This window comes from Oncorhynchus kisutch, linkage group LG4 (genome assembly GCF_002021735.2).
Source record: "Oncorhynchus kisutch isolate 150728-3 linkage group LG4, Okis_V2, whole genome shotgun sequence".
NCBI classification, from domain to species: domain Eukaryota; kingdom Metazoa; phylum Chordata; class Actinopteri; order Salmoniformes; family Salmonidae; genus Oncorhynchus; species Oncorhynchus kisutch.
The window spans coordinates 55,936,913-55,955,111 of record NC_034177.2 but is presented as its reverse complement, the minus strand read 5'-3'; the positions used below and the strand labels follow the sequence as shown (position 1 = coordinate 55,955,111).

Below are 18,199 nucleotides of genomic sequence, written 5' to 3'. Positions count from 1 at the left end.
AACGTCATCATTGGCCTCATGTTGAAATCCTTGAGCAGTTTCCTTCCTCTTTGGCAACTGAGTTAGGAAGGACGCCTGTATCTTTTTAGTGACTGGTTGTATGTATTAATTACAAAGTATGATTAATAACTTCACCATGCTCAAAGGGGTATTCAATTTTTAAAAAAAATACACGACTCAGAAAAAGAGGGAAACGAGGCGGTCTTCTGGTCAGACTCCGGAGACGGGCACACCGTGCACCACTCCCTAGCATTCTTCTTGCCAATGTCCAGTCACTTGACAACAAGGTTGATGAAATCCGAGCATGGGTAGCATTCCAGAGGGACATCAGAGACTGTAACGTTCTCTGCTTCACGGAAACATGGCTAACTGGAGTGACTCTATCCGAAGCGGTGCAGCCAGCGGGTTTCTCCACGCATCGCGCCGACAGAAACAAACATCTCTCTGGTAAGAAGAGGGGCGGGGGCGTATGCCTTATGACTAACGTGACATGGTGTGATGAAAGAAACATACAGGAACTCAAATCCTTCTGTTCACCTGATTTAGAATTCCTCACAATCAAATGTAGACCGCATTATCTACCAAGAGAATTCTCTTCGATTATAATCACAGCCGTATATATCCCCCCCCAAGCAGACACATCGGTGGCTCTGAACGAACTTTATTTAACTCTCTGCAAACTGGAAACGATTTATCCGGAGGCTGCATTCATTGTAGCTGGGGATTTTAACAAGGCTAATCTGAAAACAAGACTCCCTAAATTTTATCAGCATATCGATTGCGCAACCAGGGGTGGAAAGACCCTGGATCATTGTTACTCTAACTTCCGCGATGCATATAAGGCCCTGCCCCGCCCCCCTTTCGGTAAAGCTGACCACGACTCCATTTTGTTGATCCCTGCCTACAGACAGAAACTAAAACAAGAAGCTCCCACGCTGAGGTCTGTCCAACGCTGGTCTGACCAAGCTGACTCTACACTCCAAGACTGCTTCCATCACGTGGACTGGGAGATGTTTCGTATTGCCTCAGACAACAACATTGACGAATACGCTGATTCGGTGTGCGAGTTCATTAGAACGTGCGTTGAAGATGTCGTTCCCATAGCAACGATTAAAACATTCCCTAACCAGAAACCGTGGATTGATGGCAGCATTCGTGTGAAACTGAAGGCGCGAACCACTGCTTTTAATCATAGCAAGGTGTCTGGTAACATGACTGAATACAAACAGTGCAGCTATTCCCTCCGCAAGGCTATCAAACAAGCTAAGCGCCAGTACAGAGACAAAGTAGAATCTCAATTCAACGGCTCAGACACAAGAGGCATGTGGCAGGGTCTACAGTCAATCACGGACTACAGGAAGAAACCCAGCCCAGTCACGGACCAGGATGTCTTGCTCCCAGGCAGACTAAATAACTTTTTTGCCCACTTTGAGGACAATACAGTGCCACTGACACGGCCTGCAACGAAAACATGCGGTCTCTCCTTCACTGCAGCCGAAGTGAGTAAGACATTTAAATGTGTTAACCCTCGCAAGGCTGCAGGCCCAGACGGCATCCCCAGCTGGCCGGTGTGTTTACGGACATATTCAATCAATCCCTATACCAGTCTGCTGTTCCCACATGCTTCAAGAGGGCCACCATTGTTCCTGTTCCCAAGAAAGCTAAGGTAACTGAGCTAAACGACTACCGCCCCGTAGCACTCACATCCGTCATCATGAAGTGCTTTGAGAGACTAGTCAAGGACCATATCACCTCCACCCTACCTGACACCCTAGACCCACTCCAATTTGCTTACCGCCCAAATAGGTCCACAGACGATGCAATCTCAACCACACTGCACACTGCCCTAACCCATCTGGACAAGAGGAATACCTATGTGAGAATGCTGTTCATCGACTACAGCTCGGCATTCAACACCATAGTACCCTCCAAGCTCGTCATCAAGCTCGAGACCCTGGGTCTCGACCCCGCCCTGTGCAACTGGGTACTGGACTTCCTGACGGGCCGCCCCCAGGTGGTGAGGGTAGGCAACAACATCTCCTCCCCGCTGATCCTCAACACTGGGGCCCCACAAGGGTGCGTTCTGAGCCCTCTCCTGTACTCCCTGTTCACCCACGACTGCGTGGCCACGCACGCCTCCAACTCAATCATCAAGTTTGCGGACGACACAACAGTGGTAGGCTTGATTACCAACAACGACGAGACGGCCTACAGGGAGGAGGTGAGGGCCCTCGGAGTGTGGTGTCAGGAAAATAACCTCACACTCAACGTCAACAAAACTAAGGAGATGATTGTGGACTTCAGGAAACAGCAGAGGGAACACCCCCCCATCCACATCGATGGAACAGTAGTGGAGAGGGTAGCAAGTTTTAAGTTCCTCGGCATACACATCACAGACAAACTGAATTGGTCCACTCACACAGACAGCATCGTGAGGAAGGCGCAGCAGCGCCTCTTCAACCTCAGGAGGCTGAAGAAATTCGGCTTGTCACCAAAAGCACTCACAAACTTCTACAGATGCACAATCGAGAGCATCCTGGCGGGCTGTATCACCGCCTGGTATGGCAACTGCACCGCCCTCAACCGTAAGGCTCTCCAGAGGGTAGTGAGGTCTGCACAACGCATCACCGGGGGCAAACTACCTGCCCTCCAGGACACCTACACCACCCGATGCTACAGGAAGGCCATAAAGATCATCAAGGACATCAACCACCCGAGCCACTGCCTGTTCACCCCGCTGTCATCCAGAAGGCGAGGTCAGTACAGGTGCATCAAAGCTGGGACCGAGAGACTGAAAAACAGCTTCTATCTCAAGGCCATCAGACTGTTAAACAGCCACCACTAACATTGAGTGGCTACTGCCAACACACTGTCAACGACACTGACTCTACTCCAGCCACTTTAATAATGGGAATTGATGGGAAATGATGTAAATATATCACTAGCCACTTTAAACAATGCTACCTTATATAATGTTACTTACCCTACATTATTCATCTCATATGCATACGTAGATACTGTACTCTATATCATCGACTGCATCCTTATGTAATGCATGTATCACCAACCACTTTAACTATGCCACCTTGTTTACATACTCATCTCATATGTATATACTGTACTCGATACCATCTACTGTATCTTGCCTATGCTCCTCTGTACCATCACTCATTCATATATCCTTATGTACATATTCTTTATGCCCTTACACTGTGTATAAGACAGTCGTTTTTTGGAATTGTTAGTTAGATTACTTGTTCGTTATTACTGCATTGTCGGAACTAGAAGCACAAGCATTTCGCTACACTCGCATTAACATCTGCTAACCATGTGTATGTGACAAATACAATTTGATTTGATTTGAATAAAAGACATTACTGAGTAACACTCTCCATATATTCAATCATAGTGGTGGCTGCATCATGTTATGGGTATGCTTGCAATTGTTAAGGACTGGGGCCAAACCTACACTGGAGTTGCTCACCAAGAAGACCATGAAAAATGGTTGTCTAGCAATGATCAACAACTAATTTGATAGAGCTTGAATACTTGTAAAAATAATAATGGGCACATGTTGCACAACCCACATGTGGAAAGCTCTTAGACTCTTATCCAGAAAGACTCACAGCTGTAATTGCTGCCAAAGGTGTTTCTACAAGGTATTGATTCAGGGTTGTGAATACTTATTTATGTTAGATATTTCCGTATTTCATTTTCAATACATTTGTAAACATTTCGAAAAACATGTTTTCACTTTGTCATTGTGGGGTATTGTGTGCAGATGGTTGACCCCCCAAAAAATATTTTTAATTCAGGCTGTCACAAGAATTTGGAGTAAGTCAAGGAATGCAAATACCTGTATAATACTCCAGTAGTAGTGTGGGTTGGTGGTGATATGAACATCTCCCTTTTCATACTGATAAATCAGTATGCACACAGGCACAGCTTAACATGCAGTGTCTCTGAAATACTGTATGTGATGGCACACTCCAGTATGCTTTCATGTAAACTGCACATAGGTAGGAGTCATTCACATCATAGATGAACACACACACTCACACATACACACATATGTATACCTGCAGTGTATGCCTATGCCTCCAGGCACTGAAACATGTTTTTATTTACATTTCTCACACCTATATAGGGATATTATAAGAGCCTGTAGTGCCTAACTTAATCCCACTTTCCTCCTCTCTTTCTCTCCTCTTCCATAGCCTCCAACCAGCCTCCACGCTTCCAGAACTACTTTTTCCACTCATACCTTCTCATCTATGAGAACACACCAGTTGGTGAGTCTTTCAGTGTGTGTGTGTGTGACTATATATGTTGTCCATTTACTGTCCACATTGTGTGGTCAACGTCCCAAGTCGTGGTGGAATTCAGCAGACCATCCAGTCTTCATTTGTGATTTAGAGAGATATGGGAAGATCAGAGAGATATAAAAACATTAAATGAAGTCACTGGTTCAGGTGTGAATTACTCTGCTTAGAGAAAGAAAAATGTGTAACAAAGACCGGAAGAACGCATATGAAGTGAGAGAGAGAGAAGAGAGAGAAGAGAGAGAGAGAGAGAGAGAGAGAGAGAGAGAGAGAGAGAGAGAGAGAGAGAGAGAGAGAGAGAGAGAGGAGAGAGAGAGAGAGAGAGAGAGGAGAGAAGAGAGAGAGGAGAGAGAGAGAGAGAGAGAGAGAGAGAGAGAGAGAGAGAGAGAGAGGGAGAGAGAGAGAGAGGAGAGAGGAGAGAGAGAGAGAGAAGAGAGAGAGAGAGAGAAGGAGAGAGAGAGAGAGAGAGAGAGAAGAGAGAGAGAGAGAGAGAGAGAGAGAGAGAGAGAGAGAGAGAGAGAGAGAGAGAGAGAGAGAGAGAGAGAGAGAGAGAGAGAGAGAGAGAGAGAGAGAGAGAGAGAGAGAGAGAGAGAGAGAGAGAGAGAGAGAGAGAGAGAGAGAGAGAGAGAGAGAGAGAGAGAGAGAGAGAGAGAGAGAGAGAGAGAGAGAGAGAGAGAGAGAGAGAGAGAAGAGAGAGAGAGAGAGAGAGAGAGAGAGAGAGAGAGAGAGAGAGAGAGAGAGAGAGAGAGAGAGAGAGAGAGAGAGAGAGAGAGAGAGAGAGAGCCTTCTAGGCCTGGATGCTAATGCATAGTTGAGTCAAAGGTTGTAGGAACAACTTCACTATCAAATGTTTTTGTGACTAGGCTCTGACCTAACATAATCGTATATTGTGCTTTGCTGTAAAGTATTATTGAAATGGGACACGGTGGGTAGATTAACAAGAGGTGTATCTTTCATTTGGTGTATTGCACTTTTTAATGTATGAAAGTTACATATTTCCCAAAAATATTTTTTTATTTCGTGCGATACTTTTTCAGCAGAATGTTGTCGAGTAGCCATAAGAAGTTAACCCAGTAGGACCCATAGCGGCCTCGATGGCTGTCCTTTAAATTTCTATAGTGGCCTTGTTTTTCTAACAACATGTGTCAATAATGAATAATGTACTTGCTAACAAGCTGGTGTCGTATTCGCAAGGCAGTTGTCATCAACCAGAAACCATAAACAGGGTATGTTGTCATTTATTTAAAAAGATCCAAAATGGTGGCGCCAACGCAGCCACAACTTTTCACTTTAGAAGAAACGGTAGCTATGTCGGTTGATAATACGGATTCGGACACATCGTTGAGCTCTGAATGGATGATGATGATGATGTCAAGTTGAGTGAATTAAGTAAACAGCAGATATATGTTTGATGTTGTGAAAGCTCTTGGATTAGCAAGTACTGTCATGATCACTTGGTTGGTACAGGTGAGCACATCAGCGGTGGAGATCGAATGATTGCTCTCTCTGCCTCATATTTGTTTTGTCTCTTTTTTTAATAGATTTTATTTTTCAAACAACATAAAGATATTGTTAGGTTCTTAGTTCTGGTATAAATCCAGCCGGACACCAAAGGAAACTCAAACTAGAGCACTAGCACATAGATCATTTCAAGAAATCCATAACATGATAATTACTGCTGCTAGGATAATTATACAATTATAAACACATTAAAACAGGCTCAAGTCAAATAGTATTTTAACAGTCCTCCCTCTGGAAAAGTGATGTACCACACCATCTGTAAAACATAATGACTTGAGCAGAGAAGAGAAAGAAAATACATGTTAATAATTTCACACCACCCTTGATGAAAATGTAATTGGGGCAAGGACCATCCATCCGATCTGTTCTATGCGATTTGGATTTTAGATCTTCTGCTGGGCTCCATGAAAATAGGACCCTATTGGTTTCCCTCACACGTTCCCCTAGACTTCCCCCATTGGCCTAAGATCATCAGAGAAAACTCATTCGCTCCCTCTCCTTTATCCTCATCCTCTGGTGTCATAACAAGATTCAGACTATGAGACTTGAAAGAAGTTAATTGAACTGTAGCGTCCGGCAAGCCATACTTATTAATGTGCTTTAACATTAGAGTTTTGATGGTATAGTCAAACATCAAAATCCCAATAATGGCAAACATTTCCCAAGCTGCATACTCAATTATCCACATAATTTGTGCCTTAGTCCATTACCACGTGGTTACTACTGCTTCCCTAACAGATTTGGCACCCCCTTTTACACCACGACTCCAGTCACCATCATTGACATGGTGAATTTATTCACGCTGCTAGTCAAAACTCGTAAGGAATTCAATTTGAGTGACATTCACTTCCCTTATATATGTGTCATTCACCGCCTGTGCCTTGGTGAACACTCTACCATGGCTGGAAGGTGCTGTTAACAGCTGTTCACCCGTGTCTGATTCTAACACCTGTCATGACTGTCTCTCCTTGGTGAGGATCAAAGGTGCCGGATCAGCTAGGCCAATGGCTGACAGATCCTGGGGAAGTTGGCCTGGTTTTATGATTTAACGACAGGATTGTAAATACCTGGCAGAAACGTTCCCTTTGCAGTATTGAGAATGGAATGTCTGAGTGTTATCTTAAAAATGTAAGCAAAAAAATGTAACATTGGAACATAAGTTTTGAAATTGAAACATTTGGAATGGTTGGTGGGGGTCCAAACAATAATCCTGTCAAAAGTTAATTATTTTGTGATATCATTAAGGATGGTATAACGAAATAACATTATAACTTTAAGAGCTTTCACAATGTATAGATCAGATTTGCATCTAAATGTTGTATAAAATAAATTATTAAGAATAAGAATAATTTTGTGAAGTTAAAATGTGATTTTAGCCTTCTAAATTAGATAATTATTTTTTATATAAACTTTTGCCAAGTCAGTAACCACGCCCACGTGAGCACAGACTTTGTGTCAACATGATGGAACGCCCCCTTTTTACTCAAGCATAAATGGACTCTTAATGAAATTGACATGAGACCAAAACATGCCGGTTTGCTTCCGGTGTGTAAAGTGGTCCTAGCTTTACCCTGAATAATCTACCATTGAGAGCAGTCTACATCCAGCGTGAGCTTAATACATTACAAATGGTTAAATCTCTACAGACCAGACAGAGTGGAGCGGTGGCTACACGGCTGGAAATAGTTAACTTCTCTAGGATAGGAATTTTGGATGAAAATCATGCCCAAATTCAACTGCCTGCCACTCACCGCCAGAAGATAAGATATGCATATTAGTAGTAGATTTGGATAGAAAACACTGAAGTTTCTAAATCTGTTTGATCATGTCTGTGAGTATATCAGAACTTATGTAGCAGGCGAAACCCCGAGGACAAACGATTCAGATTTTTTTTTGAGGTCACACTCTTTTCAACGTGTTTTCATTGGGAATCCAGATTTCAAAGGGACTTGCTTGCAGTTCCTACCACTTCCACTGGATGTCACCAGTCTTTAGAAATTGGTTTAGGTTTTTCCTTTGTGTAATGAAGAAGTAGCCCTGTTCAAAACGAGGGTCACTTCATGTGTAGTGTTTGTGAGAGGCGCGTGACCAGAAAGCTAGCGTCAATTTGTTTTCTTCCTGTATTGAACACAGATCATCCCGTCTTAAATTTTTTAGATTATTTACTTAAAAAAATACCTAAAGTTGTATTACAAATGTAGTTTGAAATGTTTTGGCAAAGTTTACAGGTAACGTTTGAGATATTTTGTTGTCACGTTGCGCAAGTTGGAACTGGTGTTTTTCTGGATCAAACGCGCCAAATAAATGGACATTTTGGATATATGGAATTAATCGAACAAAGGGACCATTTGTGATCTTTATGGGACATATTGGAGTGCCAACAGAAGAAGCTCGTCAAAGGTAGGGCATGATTTATATTTTTATTTCTGTGTTTTGTGTTGTTTATGGAGGTGCTATCCTCAGATAATAGCATCGTTTGCTTTCGCCGAAAATACTTTTTGAAATCTGACATGTTGGCTGGATTCACAACACATGTAGCTTTAATTTGGTATCTTACATGTGTGAATTCATGAAAGTTGGATTTTTATAGGAATTTATTTGAATTTGGCACGCTGCATTTTCAATGTCATTTGGCCATGTGGTACCGTCTCACATATTCCAGAGAGGTTAAAACTACAAGACCAGAAAATGGTAAGACCCTCTGAAACTCTCGACGAGTGAAGAGCTAAAGACAACACCGGAACATTCAGTCTGCAGCTGTTTAAGTACAGGTAGTCTAGGAAACTCGACCAAAGACGCAAGGAAGATCTCTTAAACAACCATTGGAACGTCTGAGTATCCATTCTAGGGACAGTCTAAGACAAAGTAGCCTACTACAACTAATGACATTGTGACCTCTGGTGGACAACCAGAGACTTAAACAACCAGAGACCTAACATTGAACCACTTCCCATAGACAGATCGAGTTCAACAGAGAGACGACAAATACATCCACACGTAAATATATACATTGCAGTTATTTTTGAATGACCGGTCGTTCATGTGCAAAGTATTCATATACCCATGAGCACATGTATCTACAATAAGCCCACTCTCTGTCTCTCCTTCTCTTTCTTTCCCCCACCCCCTTTCCATGGTGTAACAAACCGTCATATGGGGTTAGTCCACTAGCAACTGTTTTCATTGCATGAGGTTAGTAATCAATAATCTATACTGTGTGTGTGTTTATGTATTTCTGTGTGATTATTTATTTAGTTACTTAGTAAATAAATAATTAAGCCAATTTGTGTATCGCTGAATCATCACTTAGGCTAGGGTTTGTGCAGATTGTTCAGAATGAGACTGATGCGGTAATAATACATTAATAATGCATTAAGTGACTTGTCTATAGATATGAAAATATCTTATAAGAGTTTATTTCGGGAGATAGTAACTCGTTAAATATTTTTTCCCGTGGTGACCCACAATGAGTTAATTGTTACATGATTAATTTAATCACTTAAAAATTAAACATAGTTAATTGATTTGATTAAAAATAACAGTTATTTGTCTCATTAACGATAGTCACGTCACGACACACCCCATAAAATTGTTTATCTGCTTCTATGCTGTTCCATTTACATTGAATAACCGTCTGCTAGCATTGTGTTCCTCTCTCATATTGGTCAATTGGGTCAACAATTTCACTACAATTGTACTTTTGTTAGCATATTGCTAAGAGTCGCATTATCCCAGCGCAGGTATGAGAAGATTTCCCCCCAAGAGAGTCTGTGGCTTTCTATCTTTAACTTGATACAATATCGGCATTTGGTGAACAAACATTATTTTAATCAACTCTACTCAGCCCTGAGCTACTCTCAGATGGGGTTCCTTACATCCCTCCCTCTGGGAGGACGTGAAAGGATATGGTTTCGAGAGTGTAGTTTCTTCCACACAGGGGCGGTGTTGGCACAGGCAAGAGTGACAATCTCATTGTGTTCATCAGACAAAGTTCCGTTCTGCTCTCTCCAGATCCCTTCCTGCAACACAATTTCTCTCCCGAGGCACAACTCACCCTCAGATTACAGGTTTGATCTCCCTCAACAACCGACACAACATGCCCTTGGTGATTAATGATTTGCTCTGCCCCTGTGACATTAACATCACTTCTCACCCAATTCACCCTCTCAACTGTCCGCTCACCTATTCATTGTATTGGCATTGAAATGTTGTCATTATCTTTGTTCCCATAGATCACTAATGCTAGTGCTAGGAATACAGTTATCAGTACACAGATGGATGCTGTTATGACAACACTTTTCTTAACTCCTACTCTTCAGACTCCTTTTCTCCAGCACCTCTGCTAGGAGCACCTCTTCCAGCTTAGCTATCTGTATCCCGTTTCACATGAGAAGTATGGACCCACCGAGGAGAGGTTGCAGTTTTCACTGATGTAGGTGCGATGAGGAGTACAGTGTGGGGCCTGGACCAGCGTTGTCCGAACACTCCGGCTTGGTAGAACTTGATGTACAATTGGTCCCTCTGACTCAGCCTGTGCTCGCGGTCATCTCCTGGGGTCCGTTCCTTTAATGCTACTTTTACCTGTAGTACACACATTGCAAGGCATGGGTAATTTCACATTGATTTACCCATCGTGGAATCACCTCCCTTAGGAGGCACGGTGGGTGCACACACAACACATTGTTTAAACCTGTCCTGGCCCAACACTCCGCGCCGTCAACATGTGGTCTTGAACTTAGAGTACATGTTCACTGCTGATTGGTAGGTCGGTCTCTCAAACTGAGAATCCCGGCTTTAGTATTAATACAATTTACATGCTGATCGGTAGCATCTTCTATTTTAGATCGTGCCGCCACTCCGGCTTCTTGGCGATTTCCTACTGTTATCTTTATCAGTACGATTGGTGTGAGCTTCACATTTTACCATAGCATATTTACTGGGTAATAGACACACTTCTTGCATTGCCTTTACGTCGTGTCCATATTTGATTGGTGTTCCTGTCACCGTTAGCATGCCCCTTTGTGACTAGAGAGTCTCAAAATCTTGAGAGTCCGTGTATATTGTAACATTCTCCCCTGCTGACAACCGAAATTGGACCTATTGTAAATGGCATGTGTAGTTGAATAGCTTTTGATTCTGTCCCTGTTACTCTGCTGAAGATAATGATTTTTCCTGTTGTAAATTTTGCCAATTTTTCATCAAAATGAATCAGTGATATTTCAGTGCCGGTGTCTACTAGGAAGTTGTGTGAGACGTGGCTTCCCACGTCTTCTTCCACGTAGAAACCGTCATCTTTCCGAACCACGAGCGAGCACACAGAGGCCAAACACCCCAATGCGTTACCCCCAACTCCGGGTCACTTTCAGTATGTTTTTCTGTTGCTCACTAGTCAGTGAAGAAAATGTTTGCACTGCAGCACATACCCTGGAATGAGTCGGCGCAAAGGGTTCAGGCACTATCCCAGACCTCTCGGATCTATGATCCAGTCTGGAGCCACTATTTCTGGACTAGTGATACTCCCATCTTCTGCCTCTGTCAAGCCATAAAGCTCATTGTCCTCTTTAAAAGAGGGAAATAACGGGAGCATAATTTGTCTAGCCTATATACAGTACATGCCTATATGTGACTCATTTCAGGAAACTAGGTGTATGTCACTTGTCACTACTTAATTGGAGAGCCATTTGAACCTTTTGGAACAAGTGAACTTTCAAGTGCCTTATTAATAAATCCTCTTAAGCCCACCCGAGACGCAATCGTCTCATCTAGCCATCAGCAAATGCAAATGCGCTACGCCAAATGCTAATAGCACTCGTTAAAACTCAAACGTTCATTAAAACACACATGCAGGGTACTGAATTAAAGCTACACTCGTTGTGAATCTAGCCAACAAGTCAGATTATTAAAATGCTTTTCGGCGAAAGCATGAGAAGCTATTATCTGATAGCATGCAACACCCTGAAATACCTGAATGCGACGTAAACAAAATAATTAGCGTAGCCGGCGCTACACAAATAGCAGAAATAAAATATAAAACTTTCATTACCTTTGACGAGCTTCTTTGTTGGCACTTCTATATCTCCCATAAACATCACTATTGGATCTTTTTTTCGATTAAATCGGTCCATATATACCCAAAATATCAATCTATGGAAACTGTGTGATTCAGAAAAAAACACCTTTTCAAAACGCTACGTCATTTTTTTAAATTAAAAAAGTCGACGATAAACTTTCACAAAACACTTCGAAATACTTTTGTAATCCAACTTTAGGTATTAGTAAACGTTAATAATCTATCAAATTGATCACGGGGCGATGTGTATTCAATAGCTCCACGTCTTGAAATCTTATTCCGAAATCTCTCTTCCAAAACTTCCTGTCGGAGACCGGATGGAAAGTGGTCTCTCTTCTTCGTTTGATCAAGAAACAACGGGAAGGCAATTGACAAGACTGGCGACATCGTGTGGAAGCTGTAGGACTTGCAATCTCAGCCCCATTTAATTTGGTGTCCCTTAAACAATACAGGCAAGTGGCGCATTGATATATTTTACAGTTTTCAGTGATCAGTTTTTCTTGCGCCTTTCGATGAAACACACGCTCTGTTATAGTCACAGCCGTGATTTAACCAGTTTTAGAAACGTGAGAGTGTTTTCTATCCACACATACTAATCATATGCATATACTATATTCCTGGCATGAGTAGCAGGATGCTGAAATGTTGCGCGATTTTTAACAGAATGTTCGAAAAAGTAGGGGGTAGGCTTAACAGGTTTTAACAAACTTGTATGCCATCTGTAAAAATAAAGACAATTGTTAAATAATGAGATAATGTTTGGGCTGGACATACTGAGAGAGGAGTTTGGATTGTTTTGCCATGTAGCAGGCTTCTGTCTATAACATGAGCTGTGTAGTATGTGTAGGTAATCCTTCCTAGCGCTGCTTTTTTTAAAGGTACCACGTAGTAGAACTGCAAGGGTGTTGTTCTCCACTTTCTGGAGGACCGAGATTTAAAATCAGTGGAATGCACAATGGAATTAGAGTATGATAGCTAAGGAGATGGAAAAAATTCTGCCATTTGATTGCAAATATGCAGACAGTGTCAAAATGAGAACACGCTGAAGGCTGCTGTATAAAACACCTGTCTCCGGATTACATCTTCAAACTATGGCAACCATGGCATCCCTGACAGAGAGGGAGAAGCGTCCATCCAAGATAGTCTAAATAGCTACATTTTCAGATATGGCACGTTTCAAATTGTCAGAATGTCATTTTCATTTCAAGTTAAAGCATACTGGTTTATCTAGCTAGCTAACGTTACGTGTATGATCTGTGTAGTAATACTATTTGTATCTCAGAGCCATTTGCATTGCTAGCTATAGCAGAATGTTAGCTAGCTAGTAACATTGAACCTCGTTGGTTAGCTACCAGCAGATTCATGCAGGGTAGTAACATTATGAGTTGGGATTATGGTTAATAGTTTTGCTAACTCCTGGACCACTGACAGTTTTTGTTTTTGTTGCCTGATGGACTCTAGTGCCAGAGAAGAGACTCACAGGCTGAAAACTTGAAGTGTGTGTACTAGTGATGGGCAGATTAACGGGAGGGTTTAGGGTCATTAACTTCTTACAGGCCAACATCCGGTGAAATTGCAGAGCGCGAAATTCAAATGACAGAAATAGTCATATTTAACGTGAAAATACAAGTGTCATACATCAAAATTAAGCTTAACTTCTTGTTATTCCAGGCTTTATGGCAAAAGCACACCATGCGATTATCTGAGGACAGTGCCCCGCACAGAACAGCATTAAAAACATTTTTCATCCAGGCAGGTGCGCCACGAAAGTCAGAAATAGTGATAAAATAAATGCCTTACCTTTGACGACCTTCTTCTGTTGGCACTCCAAAAGGTCCCACAAATGGTCCTTTTGTTCAATAAAGTCCTTCTTTATGTCCCCAAAAACACAGTTCAGCTGGCAGGCTTCATTCAATAATCCACCGGTTTCCCTCCTTCAAAATGTATACAAAATGAATCCCAAACGTTACCAATAAACTTCTCCAAACAAGTCAAACAACATTTATAATCAAACTTCAGGTACCCTAATACGTAAATAAATGATCAAATTTAATACGGAGAATCGTTATTGTCTTTACCGGAGATAAACAACAAAACGTGCTCTCATCCACGTGCATGAGAACACTACAGCCAAAATGGGAGCCACATAAATTTTTCCAAAAACTAGCCTGAAACTCTTTCTAAAGACTGTTGACATCTAGTGAAAGCCCTAGGAACTGCAATCTGAGAGGTTTTCACTTCATATTAAACATGACAGCCATTGGAAACAGTGGTAGGCTGAAATTGTTTTCAACATTGATTTTTTTTGGTCCTCGGGTTTTCTTCTGCCATATCAGTTCTGTTATACTCACAGATGTTATTTTAACAGTTTTAGAAACGTTTGAGTATTTTCTATCCAATACTACCAATATGCATATCCTAGGCTACTGGGCCTGAGTAACAGGCAGTTTACTTTGGGCACCTCATTCATCCAAACTTCCGAATACTGCCCCCTCCCCCGAATAATTTAAATATTGTGTTGATGAAGGGCGGGTGGGTGGCAGGCGGGTAGAATAAAGAGAAAACATTACCTTAAAAAATCCATAAATGTGTCATTCTTGTGCAATCTATAGTCCACATTGGGGTTTTTCTTACTTAATTTTAGGCTTCCTGGCATTAGTGCATAAACCTTAATGCCTAACTGTACGCACGCCAAATAGCCAACAGGCCAATCAAATTCTTCTGGGATCGGGCAGAAAGAAATCATGGAGTTAATAAAGTCGCATACAAACATGGTCTGTTTTTTGCTTTCCTGTGTAAGGCAGCTCCAAAATGCAGGTGTTTCAGGCTAGCTCAGTGCTTTCTATGGTGGTGGGGTAGCCATAAGAAAATATGGAGCGTAGGGGTTGGTAATGTTCTCTAGTTGCGCCGTGATTGGCTCAGTTTTCTGTCACTTATGGGGACACTACATCCCAGCCAAGTCTAAGGGTAGATCTTGAAAATTCATGCCCCTTGTGTGCTGCCAAAGAGTTACATTGGAAGTGTCCATCCAAGATGGCTCAAGGTCATTAACCACAGAGAAAATGACATCAAATGACTTTATATCAGCAGTAGCTTTGATTGGACTGATCATGTCAACATCACACTTTCAAAATATTACCTAGCAGTCATCATCATGAATTAATTTGACAATCGACTGGGAAATCCTTTTTTAGTTCTTGTCATATGAAGATAAATAATGAAGATAAATTATATATAAAACATATCTGTACTCGTCGGGATTGGACCTAAACATTACACAACAATTTGGATATCGCAAATTCAACAATGAGTGGATTGGAAGGAATCAGTGGCTAACTGCAAGCGATGCAAAGCAATCACTTGCCTGCTATTCAGTGGAGTGGGTGTATGGTCCAAGTCTGGGTTTAAGGGTATCTTTTCCAAGCTTAAAAGACATTCAACATTGACCATGCTGTCAGTGAAACATGATTTGTGCTGCGCTCAAAACGACTGTTAACTCCAAACTGTTAAATCTGACTTCAGTGAGTTCAAGACAACTGGGAACTCGGGAAAAAAAACTTGTTTTGAACGGTGATCTAACTCGGAATTGTAAATCGGGAACTCGGACCTCTTTCTAGAGCTGCGACCTAAAGATCACTGACGTCATCATGATTCAACCTTGTTTTTTTTCAGATTTCTCAGTTGTCTGTAACCCTCTCTGGGATATGTGGGCCCACCTGGCCAAAAGCCATGGAAATGCAGAGCGCCAAATTCAAATAAATTACGTTAAAAATCTAACTTTCATGAAATCACACATGCAAGATACCAAATTAAAGCTACACTTGTTGTGAATCCAGCCAACGTGTCAGATTTCAAAAGGCTTTTCGGTGAAAGCAAACGATGCTATTATCTGAGTATAGCACCATAGTAAACAAACACTGACAAGCTTATTTCAACCCTCCAGGCGCGACACAAAACACAGAAATAAAGATATAATTCGTGCCTTACCTTTGACCAGCTTCTTTTGTTGGCACTCCAATATGTCCCATAAACATCACAACATCGATTAATTCCGTTGATACATATCCAAAATGTCTGTTTATTTGGCACGTTTGATCCAGAAAAACACTTGTTCCAACTTGCGCAACGTGACTACAAAATATCTCAAAAGTTACCTGTAAACTTTGCCAAAACAATTCATACAACTTTAGGTATTTTTGAACGTAAATCATTTATAAAATTGAAGACGGGATGATCTGTGTTCAATACAGGAGGAAAACAAACTGTAGCTAGCTTTCAGGTCACTCGCCTCTAACAAAGAGTCCTCTTCACTCTAGCCTCGTTTTGAACAGTGTTACTTCTACATTACACAAAGAAAAAACCTCTACCAATTTCTAAAGACTGTTGACATCCAGTGGAAGCTGTAGGAACTGCAAGAAGGCCCCTTAGAAATCTTGATTCCCAATGAAAACGCATTGAAAAGAGTGTGACCTCAAACAAACTAAAATCTGAATTGTTTGTCCTCTGGGTTTCGCTTGCCAAATAAGTTATGTTATACTCACAGACATGATTCAAACAGTTTTAGAAACTTCTGTGTGTTTCCTATCCAAATCTACTGATAATATGCATTTCTTATCTTCTGGGGATGAGTAGCAGGCAGTTGAATTTGGACATGCTTTTCATCCAAAATTCCGAATGCTGCCCCCTATCCTAGAGAAGTTTTAAAGCACCATAAATGCAGAGAATACCAGATTTTGATGACAAAGTTTGATGACAAGATTTGCCCACGAAGGACCAGCACATTGCCTTCCCATTCAAGTGAGCACAGTACAGTAAGGTGAGTCCAAAAATGTATTCTATGCTGCTGCATAAATGCTGAAATATGCCAAGGAGATATGTATACTGTAGCTAAGAAAGTAATACCAAGTGTATGTTGTGTAGTAAGCTGTTTGTAGTCCATGGGCCTCACCCTAATCATTTGGTCTATTTTTCCCCTCTTAATTTCGCCTACTGTTCTGACTTGATGGTGAACATGTAGACTTGGTGTGCAGGATGGCCCATGTTCTGAATTCTGTTGCTGTACATTTCAAAAGTGCTAAACAAATAGTTATATTGACTATGTCAACCCTAGCTCGCTCATTAATGTCTTAACCGATATTACGGATTGCCTCTTATCCACTTGTCGTCCCCCCTCAATTGTCAGTAGAAGCCACATTTGTTAAAGCAAGTCAGCCATATCAGCTGTTTTTTTTAAGGCAGTAACTGAGGCTGAATGAACTGTTTCGCTGCCAGACAAGGTTCTGCTGATGGCCAGGTGTAGCAGTAGTAAGGTGTTGGGACTGCTGTCGAGAATCTGTTGTTGGGACAGCTTTTTGTAGACTCTAACCGTTTGTGGGTACCGTTTATAGTGCAAATAATGTATTGTTTAGTGTTTTGTTATGTTGGGGCTTTGCTGGCATGCATCCCACTTTTCTTTTTTCCCTTTTTTTTGCCCCACCAAGATTGATAATTATAAAGGGCTATACAAATTCGACAGTCAAAAGACAGGGACTTCAATTAGGCCTATGGCACGTCAAGGTAATGTTAGCCTACGGTGTTGTAGATGTGACATGGTGTTTGGCCACTCACTGTCCAATTAAGGTGTTCCATGGCTTAATACTGCATGTGTTTGGCTCAAGTTCTGTAAGTTATTGGCAGTGTTTGTGTTGTCATAAACTCCAATTTGGCTGGGAGCGCGGAATTGTGGATTAGATTGATACAACAGTTTATTAAATAGATAAGTGCATGTGACATACGACAAACACAAGTTTTCAGGAAAAAAATGGATACAGTGAGCTCCAAAAGTAAAATTTTTAGGTTGCTTTAATTTGAGGGTATTTTCATCCATGTTTGGTGAACCTTTTCGAAATTACAGCACTTTTTGTACATAGCATTTTAGGGGACAAAGAGTATTTGGACAAATGCACTTACACTACCAGCCAAAAGTTTGGACACACCTACTCATTCAAGGGTTTTTCTTTATTTTTACTATGTTCTACATTGTAGAATAATAGTAAAGACATCAAAACTATGAAATAACACACATGGAATCATGTAGTAACCAAAAAAGTGTTAAACAAATCAAAATATATTAAACATTTTAAAATGTAACATTTTTCAAAGTAGCCACCCTTTGCCTTGATGACAGCTTTGCACACACTTGGCATTCTCTCAACCAGCTTTATGAGGTAGTCACCTGGAATGCATTTCAATTAACAGGTGTGCCTTCTTTAAAGTTAATTTGTGGAATTTCTTTCCTTCTTAATAT

General features: G+C 41.4%; 1 protein-coding gene across 1 annotated transcript in view; it reads left to right on the top strand.

Annotated features, from left to right (window-relative positions):
* Nucleotides 1-18,199, top strand: part of LOC109889705 (cadherin-23) — a 648,086-nt gene that overhangs the window by 65,433 nt on the left and 564,454 nt on the right. Inside the window, exon 3 of the mRNA XM_031823245.1 lies at nt 4,218-4,292. Within this exon, the coding sequence (XP_031679105.1) occupies nt 4,218-4,292 (75 nt within the window). The remainder of the gene's footprint in view (nt 1-4,217; nt 4,293-18,199) is intronic.